Source organism: Nipponia nippon, unplaced genomic scaffold (genome assembly GCF_047370975.1).
Source record: "Nipponia nippon isolate SJK-2023a ecotype South Korea unplaced genomic scaffold, ASM4737097v1 scaffold_26, whole genome shotgun sequence".
Classification (NCBI taxonomy): Eukaryota; Metazoa; Chordata; class Aves; order Pelecaniformes; family Threskiornithidae; genus Nipponia; species Nipponia nippon.
The window spans coordinates 795,879-812,649 of NW_028262343.1; the positions used below are offsets into that span (position 1 = coordinate 795,879).

The following is a 16,771-nucleotide window of genomic DNA, read 5'->3' on the forward strand; positions in this document are numbered from 1 at the left end:
ATGTTTCCTATGTTTAAACCTAAGGATTGTATTGTATATTTAAACACAGTTTCAATGAAATTGAGGCTGAAGATTACCGCCACTTCAATGTCTCTTGTTTTAGCTAGATAGGTTTACCACCCACCTAAAGATGTTTTCTATGGCTTGTATTCCTGAAAGCTATTTCTGAACATGAAGCTGAAGGAAGATGAGATAGAGGACTAGATATTTAATTTTGGAGCTAATGGTTAAAAGCATGTGATCAGCATTAGCTGTTGAGAATCCCTGGAGTTAAGTACTTCTCTACTGCTAACTTGCTGCAGCTACAAAATGACAGCGCTCGGTATTTATTATCACACTTGTTCTGAAAGCGGAGAAATGATGCTATTAGAGATTGCTTCTTGTTAATACCTGTGATTTACTGCAGAAGTACTGTTTTGAAGTGTCCTGATGCTCCCTAGTGAATTTCTAGTAGTAGTTTCCTATCTTGTAAAACAGTAGTGTATTAATAGTGCTTCCTTTATCCTGCCCCCCCCCCCCCCCCCGGCAAATGAACAGTTGTCATAAAGCTGTGCTAAATCAGGATGCTGACCTGCATTATGATGCACAAGCTGTAATCTTAATGTTTGTGTTTAACTATCTCTTATGGAGAAATACAGATGTGACACACACTAAACCCAGGAATGCTGTTTTTGTGTGCTTATGCATGCTTTTTTAATTATGCTGCAGACTTAAGTTTCATGTTCAGTGTATAAAATGCACTTACGCAAGAGGTGAAGTGTCCTGTGGGAAAAATAAGTTGGCTTCTAACAGAAACACAGCTTGCCTCCCTTCTTCCTTCCTCAAAAGGGGGAAAAGTCTCATGCTAGGAGTGCTTGCAAAGCTTGTTAATTAGACTGTATTTACAGGTTCCTCATAGAAGAGAGTCCAGCTTTGCAGCTGTTCTGTGCGTATACCTACAAGGAGTTGTCATTTCCCCCATAGCCCTCTAGTTGAGTACTTTATCTTTCATGGGAGTTATAACAAATATTTCGTTCATGAGAACCAAAAATGCTGAGGGGGTGAGAAGGGATGAGAGGACAGATTTCTTGTTTTCAGTTCCCCATGCAAAGGATTTCCTTATATTTTATTAAATGGTTTAATTAAACTGGTTACTTTTTTTTTTTTGTCAAATATGTTTAACTTTTAAAATAGTCCTGTTAAGTTTTGGATTTTGTTGGATATTGTATGATGTTTCTCAGCTTTTAAAGTTCCTTTTAATTGTGGTTTTGTTTTGTTCTGTTTTTCCCAAAATTTTTAAAAACATTTTGGGATTTTGGCCTCCATTTTCTTTTTTTCTTCTCCTTTTTTTTTTTTGCTGGCATGGTATGAAAAAAAGGCCAGATAAGTGTAATGGCATTTTTCTTCTCTGTACCCTGGCATTTCTGGTCTTTGCAATGCTCATCATCCTTGGTGATGCTAGAGAACAATTTAGGAGATTATTGGGCTCTTGCTGAGGTTCAGGCTCCTTTCCAGTGCAGGTTATGACAGCTGTTGTGCAATTTCACACTTTCTCCAAAGTTTGAGTAGGTGTAGCAGAAATAAAGTGGTATGCTTGTCTCAGAACAACCTAAAATAATTCCTTCTTTTTGGTTGTTCAAAACTTGCTTTTTTGGTTTTGTTATATTTTTGTTACTATTTTACAAATATTCCATTCAGCCCAAGAAAAAGCTAAGAAATTCTCACTTAAGCCAGGGAGTGAAAAGCTTCTGCAACTTTTTTTTTTTTTTCTCCTTTTGCATGGTAAAGAATTAAAATGCCACAAGCCCATTCTCTTTGAGATGAAAAGCAAGAACTTCAAATGAAACCCCTCATTCATATACCTGAAAGCAGTCAGGAATCTGATATGACTTCAGAATGACTGTTTAATTAGACTTAGTAATTTAATTAGTTTTAATGATATTTTAACAGCCTACAGAATTATCCCATCCAGATTACCTGTTGGAGGTGTGTGTTATGTGGGAAATGTATTTGTGTGTATACAGTGTATGGGATTTTTTGTTTGTTTGGGTTTTTTTTTAAGAAATGTACTAGTGTTTGTCTTAAATGGCTGCCAGATAAATATGGGGTTGAACTAAATGACATGTTTACTTAGCACTAATCGCTATTCCTGAATGGTGCTCAGCATTGTATTTTGTGGAAGCATTTGTATATACTCTACACTTAACTCATAGTAGAGTGATCATGTAGAACATAGCAACTTGCTTCATAATAATAAGGGGCTTACTTTTATGAAACAATTGAATCTCACTTTGCTTATCAAACTGTGATCTACTGTTTCTGAAGAGTGATGTGAAACATTAGTGACCCTGCATGACCTATTTGAATTTATGCTCCAGTCCTCATTTCAGTTATTTATTTATCTGGATAGACTTGTAATATTATTTTTTTCTTTTTTTTTTCTAGGGTGGAGGGAAGAAGTTTATACAGCTGAACATCCTTTACTTTAAACTGTTCCTTCAGAAGGAATTTGTATAGCAGCTAAAACTTGGTAGATGAGTGAGCATACTGTAAAACTAGAAATTTGGAACATTTTTGTATAGAAGGCTTTGCCCAGTCAGAAGTATGTTGCTCTTTCATTAAGTTTTTCTATTGTGCTCTAGGAAATAACACATTGCCATGCTACTTTAACATGCTGTTCGCCATTATGTTTGTCTTGGATTGGTAATATGTTGTATATTGAAGCTTTCTGTAGGAAACTTTGCCCTAGGTACTTGCTTCCTGTTTCCCTGTGAGAGCTTGCAGCTTGTCTGTAATTTTGGTTATATATGTTTGTGCAACTGCTGCTTTTCTTCATTTGAAAGGAAGTAGTACATTGTCAAATTAAAACTAGCCATGACTCCAAGAATACAGTTCTTCCAGTGATAACCTCTGTTCTTGCTCAGATGGTTCCATCTGCTATGTTGTGTTGAGCTGTATTAGTATGTGTCATGCATGGTTTAAGTATACTTTTGAATTTGGTTAGTGGGTAAACTTATACATACAATAGTGTGGTACTTCTGCTACCCAGTGCACACCCACAGTTGTAGGATAGTGAAGTTTTAATTGAATGACTTTGCATACTTATTTCTGCTTTTTCCACTTTACAAATGGCTGCCCTGATGATAATGTTAAAATAGGCAGTGGGCAGAGAAAGCTGCTTACATGAACATGTAATGTACGTGAACATGTTGGTGATCTAATTATGGCGAGAGGTAGCTACTATAACATGATACACATTTGAGTTTTTGGTAAAGATTTGCTCTATTATTCTGTGGTCAGACTTAGGCTTGCTTTTAAGTTTGGAGAAACAGAAAGTTTAGAGCTTGAGGGCTAAACCCTCAAAAGGTGATATAGGTATGCAAATTCAATTCAGACTTGGCTGCCAGTGAACTGAACAGTATCAAGTTGGAATCTTATTTTTCTTTCTTTTTTTTCTTTAGATATTGAAGAAGGATAAAAAGCTCCTCAAAGGTTTGGAAGGTTGAATGTGATCAGCATGAAGAGCTTAAAAGCAAAATTCAGGAAGAGTGACGTAAGTATTTTTGCTTGGTTTGACCACTGGTTTCCATGCTGGAAACAAGTTCTTCACTCCCACCTTGATAAGGTTGTAGGTTAATGAATTACAGAGAAGAAAAACTTTTTCCAAGCACAAAGGTGACAGCTGAGTACAGTATGGAGTAGGCTGTTTCTATTTGGAGTCCAATTCTGTTATGCAAACTAATAATATTTCATTACCTTGCTCCCTATAACTGAATCATGCACGTGTGTGGGGTCTGCAGAACTTCTGTTAGATTGTGCTGGTGTCCAGATTGAAACTTTGTTCCGGATACAGGATTAAGCCTACTAAGGACTTTACTGCCTGATCATATTTCTGTCTAAGCATAATACCATTCTTATCAGTGTGGTGTTTGAGCACTTAACGAAAGTTCTCCTCAGTCTGTGGCAGGGTTTCTTTGTCAGCAAGAATACAGGAACCAGCTGTGCAATTAGGGCAGCTGTGGCTTATCAGTTCCAGTGCCAGAGGAGAGGTGGATATGAGGCTAGAGAAGTGAGGATGACAGACATAAATATGGAGGTCCTACAGGAGCCTCTTCAGAACTGCATTTAGAGAGATGTTGGGTTGCACATCATATATTGTCTCTTGTTAGTAGTAGTAGTGGAGACCCAAGCTTGAACTTGTATAATAAGCATACTTCCCTTGGAGCAGCAGGACTGCTGTAGTCCAGTCCTGTCCTTGTCTTTCTTTTCCTACCACTACTCATTCCAGCTTCTTGTCATGCATTAATGTTAATGCTCATGTGATAGTGCAGTGAGCAGTCAGTGAAATAGGTGACTTTGTGTTTAATTGACTTTCCAGATTTTGTGTGGAAGTTGTAACAAATCTCCATGATCTGTGAAGAATGTAATGTTCTATCCTTCATCCTGAATTTGTGTGCTGCTTTGAAAGAAGTGATGCATTGTTGTTTGTCATGGCCAGATTCCCACAGGATCCTAGAGAAGCCATGTTTGGTGAAGATGCATTAGGTTTGAAAATGGAGCTTCTTTTAGAAGTTTTGATGTTCAGGAATATCATTACACACTGCACTCAGGAGTAGTACAGGCTGTGCTTTGATGTAAAGATGGTCTCGTGGCACACCATTAGAGTAGTGTCTTTAGCCAGCTTGTAACACACTTCAGTAGCTGGGAAGAAGGAAGAGATGCTGTTGTGGTGTGATCTGCAGATGTGCTGATTACTGCTTAAAAAGTCTTTTGAGCTACAGGTTAGCATTGGTTGCAGGCAGCTGTGGTATTGGCTTCCTAGCAGCAGCATTGGTGGATGCTCTACTCCTTCAGTTTAGCAAGAGCTCTTTCTAAAAAGACCAGCTCTATAACCAAGCTAAATATGTCAACCTTTGGGAGCAGAGTATAATCCTTTTAACTACTTAAGCAGTGTTTGGCTTTTGCTAGTCACCAGACTGAATCAGCCAGTGGCACGGAGTCTCATGCCACTTCACAACAAATAAAAATCATGTCACAAGTCTCTAGTGTCTCATCTAACTGAATATGCCATTCAGTCTAGAATTGCTAGAATTTTGTGATTAGAAATTGTTGCTGCTGTTGTGACAAATAGCAGCAATTGCTATTTGAGTTCACCTACACCAGTAAAACTTTTCATAGGCATCTGCTTGAGTAATGAGAACAGTCCCTTGGCTAATGTATGAACACACTTGGTATTATAGAAGTTAGGTGTGCCTGTGTGTTAGGATGATTTTATTCATGCTTTTATGCTAGTTGGTGGGGCTGCTGCTCCAGAGCAAAGGCTGTGACATGCGTGATGCAACTAGATCTTGCTGTAGCAAGTCCACCCACTGTTATAAATTGTACTGGTTCACTTATCCTTGATAACTTACTCATACCTCTTCCCCAAACCAAGTGGAATCTGAAAGTAACTGCTGTTTTGATACTACTGCTGTCTACTGGCTGGAGACAAAGTTGACCACAAAGGATTTTTCAGATACCTAAAATTTAGATATGTAGCTCTAAGGGCACAGCAGTCTAAATCTGTGGCAGTCTGGCTTCCTCTGTGTTGAAGCCAAACCTTAAGGGCATAATTCAAAACAGCCAACAGGAGCTGTTCTATATTTTGTGCAAGATAAGCAAGGAAAATTAGCCTTCACTTCTCTTAGCTATAATTTGTGAGGAGGAGGTGGTTTTAATTGGAATTAGTCTTATTTGTATCTCAATATATAAAATGTGGTAACTGCTTTCAGATTGGGGATAAGGGTAAAGTCAGCAGGGATGGAGAGACTCTTTTTCTCATCCTACCTCCCTTGTATTTATTTCTGGAGGAAGTCTTTAATGTCTTATTCTGTAGAACTGGAGGTGTCTTGGGGGAGGGAACGTTACCCTTCTTTTTAGCCTCAGTATTAGCATAAAAAATAGGAAGCAGGGGAGGAATAGGAATAAGTCTTAAAGGTGTGTGTGGGAGACTGGAATTACTCAAACACTTCTCCAGCAGTAAGGCTGATAACAAAACTGTATGCTAGAAGGAAGACCGCATAAGAAACTTCACTGATGTATTAAAGCTCTCTAGGCTGTTCTGGGGTGGCTGAATTGAAAGTGGGCACAACTGCTGATACTCGTGCATATATCTCTGTGTCCCTGATGCAGGGTTTTGCTTTGGTGCTATAGCTATACCAGTCTTGCAGCTTCCAAAAGAGATGTCCCTGCTCCCTCTTCTTTCATCTCTGCCCTTCTGGTTTTGAGGGTATCTGACCCTGCAGTGAGTCAGTTCAGGGACATAGTGATGGAAAATGACTTTGCGGGGTGAGTTTTAGCTGGTTAACTCCCTGCTCTGTTTCACTGTAGGGTCAGCCCTGAGAGGAGTGGTTAAAGTAGGAGGAGCGGCAGGACTTCCCTTTCTGCAGCTGTTGCTTGGCTTAGCTGCTTTGTCAAATCACACCTTGATATTATTGGCCTAAAAAGCACAGGGGTGGGCGTGCCAGCAAAGGAGTTGCGGGAATACACAAGTAAATAAGGTTGCTAATTCTGATATTTAGCGGAATTGATATAGTCCACAGCTGAGAGATGGGAGCATGACTCTTCTTAGATGGGAGGGTGACTCCTCTTGTGGCTTTGCACTTTGCACTTTTGCTGCTCGGCTCCACTGTACCTTACCTGATTCACTCTCTGTGTGCGCAGGCAGCTCCCATGCTTGGAGAAGCCTTTTCCCTTGGAACATTTAATTGCTGTGAAATCCTTCTTTTTAATGCCCAATGTTCTAACTAGTAGGCTTCCATTTAACAGTTTTTAAAGTATAAAATGCTACGCGGGAATCTGGAATGGAAAGATACAGTCCATTGAAATTGCTGTGTTCCCATGTGCTCTGGAGTGAATGTGTGGGAGAACAAAACTTGGGTGGGGCAACTTTAAAAATAATAAAGCAGAATCTCTATTAAACAGCCCTTAAATTCTTTTATCCACTAAAAGCTACAATTAACCTAAAAAGGAGCATGGGATTGCTGAAAATTGCACTATCCACCCTGTGTACATGTACTACTTTCTTTCAGGGTAATTGTGACAAAAAAACCGTATACAGAGTTCACTCTGGCTAAAAAGTGAAATAGCAATGTTGTCTGATCACTTTACCCAATTATTTAGAAAATTAACTACTGAAACTTGGTTTTATTTAGGTGTCCTTCTTTTACTGGGTATTGAATTAAATAAGCCTGAAACACATCATGATCATAGCTTTCCCTCAGTTTACTGTGTTTTTCAGTAATAATTTTGGATTCCACTCTACAGTGTGTAGGGGGAGACGATCTCTGGAATGTATAGGTTGTTCTCAACCACCTCTTCTTGGAAAAGGAGGCTCCTGCTTCTGCCTCCTTCTGTCAGAAGTCAAGGGTTCTACCTTCCACCCCATTTTCTGCTCTGGAGCTATTTGGCTTCATGCTTCTAGTTCTGGACAGCATAAGACTCTGCTCTAGTCAGCTTGCTCTCCCAGCCAAAGCTTAAATGCTTTGTGCAGGAAAGAAGTTAAACATGTTCCGAGTCCTACAGTATATAGAGTAAGACCTGCTGCCTGTTGCAGTCAGTTCAACGTGAACCTCTTGCGATCAAGTAGTATCTTTTCTTCATTACTGACAATAGGAATGTGCTCAGACTACTTCTAAAATTGTCCCCCTCTGTGAGGGGGGCGATATCAGCCCATAAGTTCTATAGCATCTCTTTTAATGGTAAAGGAAAATCATAGAATCATAGAATGCTTTGGGATGGAAGGGACCTTTAAAGGTCATCTAGTCCAACCCCCCTGCAATTGGCAGGGACATCTACAACTAGATCAGGTTGCTCAGAGCCCCATCCAGCCTGTCCTTGAATGTTTCCAAGGATGGGGCATCTACCACCTCTCTGGGCAACCTGTTCCAGTGTTTCACTACCCTCACTGTAAAAAATTTCTTCCTTATATCTAGTCTGAATCTACCCTCTTTTAGTTTAAAACCATTACCCCTTGTCCTATTGCCATTGGCCCTGCTAAAACGTCTGCCCCCATCTTTCTTGTAGGCCCCCTTTAAGTATTGAAAGGCTGCAATAAGGTCTCCCCGCAGCCTTCTCTTCTCCAGGCTGAACAGCCCCAGCTCTCTCAGCCTTTCCTCATAGGAGAGGTGTTCCAGCCCCCTGATCATTTTTGTGGTCCTCCTCTGGACCTGCTCCAACAGGTCCATGTCCTTCCTGTGCTGAGGACCCCAGAGCTGGATGCAGTGCTCCAGGTGGGGTCTCACCAGGGCAGAGTAGAGGGGCAGAATCACCTCCCTCGACGTGCTGGCCACGCTTCTTCATACCTTCTGATGAAGGTATTGAACAGCACTGGCCCCAGTATGGACCCCTGAGGGACACCACTCGTCACTGGTCTCCATCTGGACATCGAGCCATTGACCACTACCCTCTGGATGCGACCATCCAGCCAATTCCTTATCCACCGAACAGTCCGCCCATCAAATCCATATCCTTCCAATTTAGAGAGAAGGGTACTGTGGGGGACCATGTCAAAGGCCTTACAGAAGTCCAGATAGATGACATCCGTAGCTCTTCCCTTGTCCACTGATGCAGTCACTCCATCATAGAAGGCCACTAGGTTGGTCAGGCAGGACTTGCCCTTGGTGAAGCCATGCTGGCTGTCTCGAATCACCTCCCTGTCCTCCATGTGCCTTAGCATAGCTTCTAGGAGGATCTGTTCCATGATCTTCCCAGGCACAGAGCTGAGGCTGACAGGTCGGTAGTTCCCAGGGTCCTCCTTTCTACCCTTTTTAAAAATGGGTGCAGTGTTTACCTTTTTCCAGTCCCCAGGGACTTCACCTGACTGCCATGACTTTTCAAATATCATGGAGAGTGGCTTGGCAACTACATCAGCCAATTCCCTCAGGACTCTGGGATGCATCTCATTGGGACCCATAGACTTATGTATGTTCAGGTTCCTCAGGTGGTCGTGAACCTGATCTTCTCTTACAGTGGGAGGACCTCTGCCGCCCTGATCCCCGTCAAATGGCCCATTGACTCGGGAGGTGTGAGGAGAGAGGTTGCCAGTGAAGACTGAGGCAAAAAAGTCGTTGAGTACCTCAGCCTTCTCCTCGTCCGTTGTTACCAGCTCACCACTTCTGCTTATCAGAGGGGGTATGCTTTCTTTAACCTTCCTTTTCTGGTTAATGTACCTATAGAAGCCCTTCTTATTATTCTTTGCATCCCTCGCCAGGTTCAGCTCCAGCCGAGCCTTGGCCTTCCTGATCCCACCCTTACACAACCGGGCAGTGTCCCTGTATTCTTCCCAAAATACCAGTCCCTGCTTCCACTGTCTGTGCATTCTCTTCTTGCCCTTTAGTTTGACCCACAGGTCATGGCTCAGCCATGCCGGCCTCTTCCCTTCCTTGCCCGATTTCCTGCACCTGGGGATCGAGAGCTGTTGTGCCCTATGGAAAGCGTCCTTAAAGACCTGCCAGCTCTGTTCCGCTCCCTTGTCCCTGAGGGCCATTTCCCAGGGGGTCCTGTTGATTTAACTCCTTGAACAGCTGGAAGTTTGCTTTCCTAAAATTCAGGGTCCTGACTATATTCTTTACCTGACCCTTACATCTCCGGATTGTGAACTCTACCAGTGTGTGATCACTACAGCCCAGGCTGCCTCCAATCCTGACATCACCAATGAGCTCACTTACATTGGTGACCACCAGGTCCAGTACTGCATCCCCTCTGGTAGGGCTATCTATTACCTGGCTTAGGAATGTAATGTAATGGAGAAGGCAAGTAAAGACCGATAGATAAGGGTAGGGGAAAACGGAAGGAAAAAAGAAAAGGTCTGAAAGGGAGGGGAGATGAGGGACAGTTGAAGCTGTAGGGTCAGAGTTACTATTTTGGTAACCGCATCAAAAGAAGCGTGACCAGCAGGTCGAGGGAGGTGATTTTCCCCCTCTACTCCCTTCTCGTGAGACCCCACCTGGAGTACTGCGTTTAGCTCTGGGGCCCCCAACATAAGAAGGACATGGACCTGTTGGAGCGAGTCCAGAGGAGGGCCATGAAGATGATCAGGGGGCTGGAGCACTTCCCGTATGAGGACAGGCTGAGAGAGTTGGGGTTGTTCAGCCTGGAGAAGAGAAGGCTCCGGGGAGACCTTATAGCAGCCTTCCAGTACTTGAAGGGGACCTACAGGAAAGCTGGAGATGGACTTTTTACAAGGGAGCATAGTGATAGGACAAGGGGGTAATGGCTTTAAACTGAAAGAGGGTAGATTTAGATTAGATATAAGGAAGAAATTCTTTACTATGAGGGTGGTGAGGCACTGGAACAGGTTGCCCAGAGAAGTTGTGGATGCCTCCTCCCTGGAAGTGTTCAAGGCCAGGTTGGATGGGGCTTTGAGCAACCTGGCCTAGTGGAAGGTGTCTCTGCCCATGGCAGGGGGGTTGGAACCAGATGATCTTTAAGGTCCCTTCCAACCCAAACCATTGTATGATTCTTTAAACTGTTCTGTGAGAAGGAATAACTGGGCTCTTGTGGGACGTCTGCTGATCGGCTAGCTCTGGATGGGAAAGTACATAGCCTTGGCAGTGTGTATGAGGCTAGATAACTTGCAGATATTCTAGAAACAACCTACAGCATCTCCAAATGAATCATCATCGAATCATAGAATACCAGGTTGGAAGGGACCTCAAGGATCATCTGGTCCAACCTTTCTAGGCAAAAGCACAATCTAGACAAGATGGCCCAGCACCATGTCCAGCTGAGCCTTAAACGTGTTCAGCGTAGCAGAGTCAACCACCTCCCTGGGGAGATTATTCCAATGATTGACTGTTCTCATTGTGAAAAATTTCCCTCTCGTGTCCAATCGGAATCTCCCTGGGAGTAACTTGTACCCGTTACCCCTTGTCCTCACCATGTGACTCCTTGTAAAAAGGGAGTCTCCATCTTCTTTGTAGCTACCCTTTAAGTACTGGTACATGGTGATGAGATCACCTCTAAGCCTCCTTTTCTCAAGGCTGAACAAACCCAGCTCTCTCAGCCTATCCTCATACAGCAGGCTTCCCAGATCATCTTGGTGGCCCTTCTCTGGACCCCATTCCAGCCTGTCCACATCTTTTTTGTATAACGGGGACCAGAACTGTACACAGTATTCCAGGTGTGGCCTGACAAGCGCTGAGTAGAGAGGGATAAAGACTTCTTTATCTCTGCTGGTGATGCCCTTGTTGATGCAACCCAGCATCCTATTGGCCTTCTTGGCCACAGCAGCACACTGTTTACTCATGTTGAGCTTCCTGTCCACCAGGACCCCCAGGTCCCTTTCCACAGAGCTGCTCTCTAGCCAGGTGGATCCCAGTCTGAGCTGCACTCCTGGATTACGTTTTCTCATGGTTGGGACAGAAAGGAAAGGGAATAGGTTAAATGAGAATTGTGCTGTAGTGTTTGAAATTGTAGTAGAGGAACTTGGGTTGGAGTTGGCTTACTTTGAATAAACACATAGTTATTTCCTAAAACAGGATTATAGTGTGGAGTATGGTAGAGAACATCTTGGTTGGGTTCCCAGCTAGTCTTTGTCAGTCTGTAATGTCATTGTCAGCTATAAATTCATGATTCCTTTGTCTGGTGCTAGTCCCATGTCTGTGAAGTGTGTAGTGTTCATCCAGAGATTGGGTTGATCACAGACAGTTGCAGTTCTAATCAGCCAGCCTTATAGTGTAGTTGTATAGCAAGTGCAACTCTATTAAAGCCTGCGTTTGAAGTCAGAAGAAGCTTTGGGGCTGAATGAGTGTCAGATCAAACCTGCAGAGCTGATCTCACTCATCCACTTGCAGTTTCTCTGTCCTGTTGGTAGCACACTGCCCTCATCTGGGCTCTGCTTTCCACACCTGTGTTTGTCCCAGAACCACTGCATTAAGGAAATGACATGCAGCTCCTGTGCTGTGCTTTCCTTTTGACTTCCATCTCCACCCATGCTTGTGCCCCAAATTATGTGAGGAATAATATCTCCCATTTATTATTCGCCCTAGAGTCATATTCTTACCAACACAGAATGACTTGGGGCTAATGATTCTTCTGTAAATATAGGTTGGGGAAAGGGAAAGGTGTCTCCTTTTCGCAGGTGCTGCCTGCCCAGGCCTGTCAACTTTGTTATCTCAGACTTCTTGCTCACTCACTCATCTAAAGCTGGAGGAAGGGTTGGAGGCTGTGTGAAAGGAAACATTGATTAGTCACTGATTGGCCACAAACACTGGTCTGCCCTGCCAGCCCTAGCGGTGCCTGGCAAGCTGAACACTGCCTCTGTGTTTTGAGCGTGCCGTGATGGCTGGTTTTAGGACTTTGGGATAATGTATGGTATTTCCTCCCCCCCCTCTTTTTTTAAGTGTGGATGCTTGCTTAGTCATTACATATTAGGTGGTAACCACCAAACCTGCTTTATTTTTTTTATTTTAATTTAGGCTAGCTGGGGGAACATGGGATGATCCTATGGCTATAGAAGCTTGTTTCCAGGCTCTTGTCATTCACTAACTCATTGCACAGTTTTGGGCAAATAAGCAACTATGGCTGCTGTTTCAGCTTGTAAAATACATATTATCTACTTTGTGTAGCTGTGCAGTGTTGTTGAAGGGAAGGCACCATGTCCAGTCTGGGATTTTCTGATATGAAATGGAAGAACATTAGGTAAGTGTTCTTCAGGGACCAGGAAGGCGAATTTAGTAACTTAACATGTGGCTGAAATGTAGTTGGTGTTTTTTAGTGGTTTTCTTCTAGTAGCATAAGAACGTAGTTGTTCTGCCATGATTTATTTTTTCCCAGTCCCTACAAGGGAGTTTCCATGCCTGGAATTTAGATATATAATCTGGTTTGTTTGGTGTTTTGGTTTTTTTTGTTTTGGTTTGTTTGTTTGTTTGTTTTTTTTTTCTCTAATGTATCCTGATACTTTTAGATTAAGATCAAGTCACTTTATAATTTGTCCTTGAAATGCTAAGTTGCCTGTTTCCTGCAGTGGTGACTCAGGTTGTGTCTGTCTATAAGCTAACAGAAAAAAGTCTGCTACCTAGAAATGATGCATAAATACTACTTAATGACAGATTTCTTCCTGCTCTTCTGCAATAACAATTCTTGCACTCATTCCCCTCTCCCATCTCCTGGATAACTCTCATAGGTTTAATGACTGCATTCAAGGCAGATTTATGTTTCTGTTTTTAACACTAATAGTTGTTGGTTTTCCTGTTTTGTCATTGGTCTGTAAATTAACTATATAGTGCTTAGTAGCTTCAGTTTTATGAATGTAGGATTGTTTCATCTCTCTATACATACAGCAAACACAATTATGAAATTACATTCTTTGACATAAGAAAAACAAACAAACCAATTTTAAGTAGCTTGTACATGTACTGAAGGTGGCCATAAACAAACTTGGTACTGTCTCATTTATAGGGAGGTGAATGGGTACTGTAAATCTTACCATTAGAATTGACTTAAGCTCCTAGGTGAACAGCATAACTGCCAAGCTAGTGCAATAAAGGAAGGAAAGGTTAGAAGATTAGAAGGACTCAACACCTCATCTTTCAATGCAGGTTTCCGTAATCTTTTGCAGGTGCTTGTTATCCCAGTTTCACATATTTAAAATGAGGGGGAGGTGTGTAAGAATATTTATATGGGGTAATTGTGGTGGATAGAAAAGTAATTCTGCAATGCTTGAATACTGTGGAAACATGGGGGCTCTGTAAATTCTCTTAAGGAGAGAAAACCAGCTTCTACTATGCCCGGCTTTACTTCTTTCTCAGCTCTACATAGCTTGAGACTCCTCAGACTGTTTTGACCTTGGTATATCTGCTGGCTGTTGTTGTAAACTTCTCTCTCTCTCTTGAGTTTCCTGCTGTTTAAAATCTGTGGGTAGTTAGCTGAGGTGCTGCTGTTACACACTGCTGGAGATTTGACCTTCCTTGCATGGCACTGAGTTTGTCCCAAATATGTGTGATAGGACTGCATGAGATTTGCATGGACACTTCCATCAGTAAGATTCAGAGGGGTGATTTTAAATATGGAAGCCATAAATGGCCCTGATGATAGTCTCCTTTAATGATCTTTTCTGAAAAGCAGAGGCCTATGATCCTGGTGACAAGGTGCTCAGGACCTTGCAGGACCAGATCTTTTATGTTTTAATAGCTCAATTGTTTACAGTAGATTTGCTCCCAGTTTTCATCAATGCATGATCACAGTCTGACCTAGAGCATGCCACCTCCTCTGTTTTCAGTGTGTGTGTGAGATTTTGGATGAATTGTCAGTTTTCACACACAGCTGAAATGCATCTTCTTTTCAAGTATGTTTGAGTAATCCATAGTGATTAAGCAAAACAAGTAGGAAAGAATGTGATCTTGATATATGCCATGATTGTAATGACCCCCTCTTTGAAATAAATCAGTTGTTTGTCAGAAGACTCATGTCTGCATAAGCACACGCATTGCTGCAGACAGGAAGTGCCCTAGTCTGTTGACCTTGTCTCCCAGGGAAAATCTAACCCAAACAAAAAACCCAACTTGTCTTACTGGAAGACAAAGGCAATAATATGTATAACTTTTTTTTTTTTTAAGTTTATGAATGTGCAATCTGATATTTAAATTACTTTTAAAACTTTTTTTAATGCAGCTGAGAAGAGTGAGGTCAGATGTATTTTCTTAGGGCTATGTTACACTCTAGAAGGGTGAACAGGAAATGGTTCAAAGGAATGCCAAGAAACCCCTATTACCTAACCAATTCCCTTTTCTTTTAACCAGCTTTATTTCACATTGCATGCTTTAGCTGCTGTGAGCATTTCTGGGTTGAGAATAGGTGAAGGTTTCAGTGTGTTAAGTTACATCACTCAAGTTCCTCTGCCTGCAATTTAAGAAGAAAACTGACTGGGTTTTAAACACAACTATATACAGACCAGGTGTGGGGGAACTGAGATGTTGCTATATGCATCTCTGATCTGTTAGAAGCGGTGGGAATGCTATCTCATTAACACTAGAAATGGTGATAGTTTAACGTTAACAAGAATATTCATCGCAATTTCCAATCATTACCGCTGTTTTCAGGAATTTGCAATTTGAATTTATGCAGTACAATCCCCATTTATTCACTTTATTCAGTGAATTCTAATTTTTCTGTTTCTAGCTATGTTTTTCTTCAAAGCAGTCTTTTTTTCTTTTTTTCTTTTCTTCAAGTCTCCTGCTGCAAAAGGAAGTAAGTCTAGAAAATTGAAAAGACAACTTAAATATTGCCAAATCCATGCTCTTACAAACTATTAAAACCAAAAAGCAACAAAAAAACCCAACCCTCGATTTCTTCGAAGTGTTTCTCTACAGTACACTCACTGAAATATTTAAGACTATGTTTATATCTCCTTGATGGCTTTGCTTATCACCATGAATATCCAGTTAAGAAACACAAAGGAACATCTCCTTGTAGAAAAGAGAAATTGGAAGTAGATATTCCAAAGAACGGCAGGTGGAATAGCTTACTTTCTGGAGGTGTGGTGATCTGTACACAGCATGATCTTGGACTTCCTAGTATTCATAGGTGAGGCAAGTGCCTTTCTCTATGGGGAAGGTTACTTGCTAGAGCAAGTCATCTCTTTCTGAGACTTTGAACAGATGTAATGAACACTGTCTTAACACCTGGCTTCTAGTCTAAAAGTTCATAAATCTTTTCATACCCAACGTGGCTGTTACTAGTGGTGTATGAGATGGTTGTACCTATAGGCATGCTAATAGGGCAAATCTTGCAAATATTTACTGCGTTTGCCAGAATGCTACCACACTGAATATGCAAGGCTGAAACAGAAATATACTAAATTCCTTCATAGAGTGTGCATGATGTGAAATTTTTATAGTCTTGTCTCTTTGTGAGTCATTTCAAACACACACACGTAAGTTTAAGTTCCAAAACTAACTTACTGCTTATCTTTAAAATGCTCTTAAATAGTCACATTAGACATTATCCTGTGCTCTTTCAAACTTGGATATCAACCCAAGTATGACAAAACTAGATAAGTTGACTAGTAGTGTTGGTACGCATTCAGGAGTTTAAACTTACTAATGTTTGGATCCTGTCTTATTCAGAAGACACAGTTGTAACTTCATTGTGTTCAAAAGCCACAAAAGATTTGGCTTTCCAGAGTTCAGCAGCTTTGCTGACTGCCTGGCTTAGATGATCTCTTATAACAGTGTTTACAGAAGTCAGAAATATTTGCACAACAGTAATTATTAAAGAGAACTAGGAGCTCTGGTTATGAAATCCAACACCTACAACAATAATTAACACTGAACGGTTGGGTGGAAGGCATGTAACATGCTAAGAATCTACAATTAGGACTGAGTGCCTGCTACATGACATCAAAACCTTGATTGTTGAATACTGTAACTTACTAGGTGTGTGGGCAGGACCTTATAATGAAATGTGAGGGTCTTCTCCAGTCTTTCTGACACTTGTTATTCTAGACTTAATTGGTTTTCCATGCAATTAATCCTTATCAAATACGTGATTTGTTGCAGCTTTGGGTTGTATGTCAAAATGATAGAACTTCTGGTGTTACACCCCTCCTTCTCCCTGCTTTTCTGTTCAGTTTTCTGTTTGTTCCTGGGCTGGTTTTGGTAGGAGGAGACACTGAGAGGAGGCAGCCTACCATTTTTCTTTCTACTTCAGGACTACTCTGGCAAAGTCTGCTTAATACCTTAACTGGATCTTTAACACTGCTTGCCTCCTGCAGAGGTGGGGAGGTCACTTCAGTCTCTGTGGGAAAAGGGTT

General features: G+C 41.7%; 1 protein-coding gene across 15 annotated transcripts in view; it reads left to right on the forward strand.

Annotated features, from left to right (window-relative positions):
- Positions 1-16,771, forward strand: part of LOC148055130 (ankycorbin-like) — a 107,253-nt gene that overhangs the window by 19,900 nt on the left and 70,582 nt on the right. For 11 of the 15 annotated variants that reach the window (XM_087762423.1, XM_087762424.1, XM_087762422.1 and 8 more), the window contains 2 exons: positions 2,425-2,581; positions 3,441-3,532. In XM_087762423.1, coding sequence (XP_087618549.1) covers positions 3,497-3,532 — 36 coding nt within the window. In that variant the 5' untranslated portion in view covers positions 2,425-2,581; positions 3,441-3,496. Of the gene's footprint in view, positions 1-887; positions 926-2,424; positions 2,582-3,440; positions 3,533-8,988; positions 9,151-16,771 lie in introns of those variants that run through there. The other 4 variants (XM_087762420.1, XM_087762430.1, XM_087762432.1 and 1 more) reach the window with 4 other exon arrangements.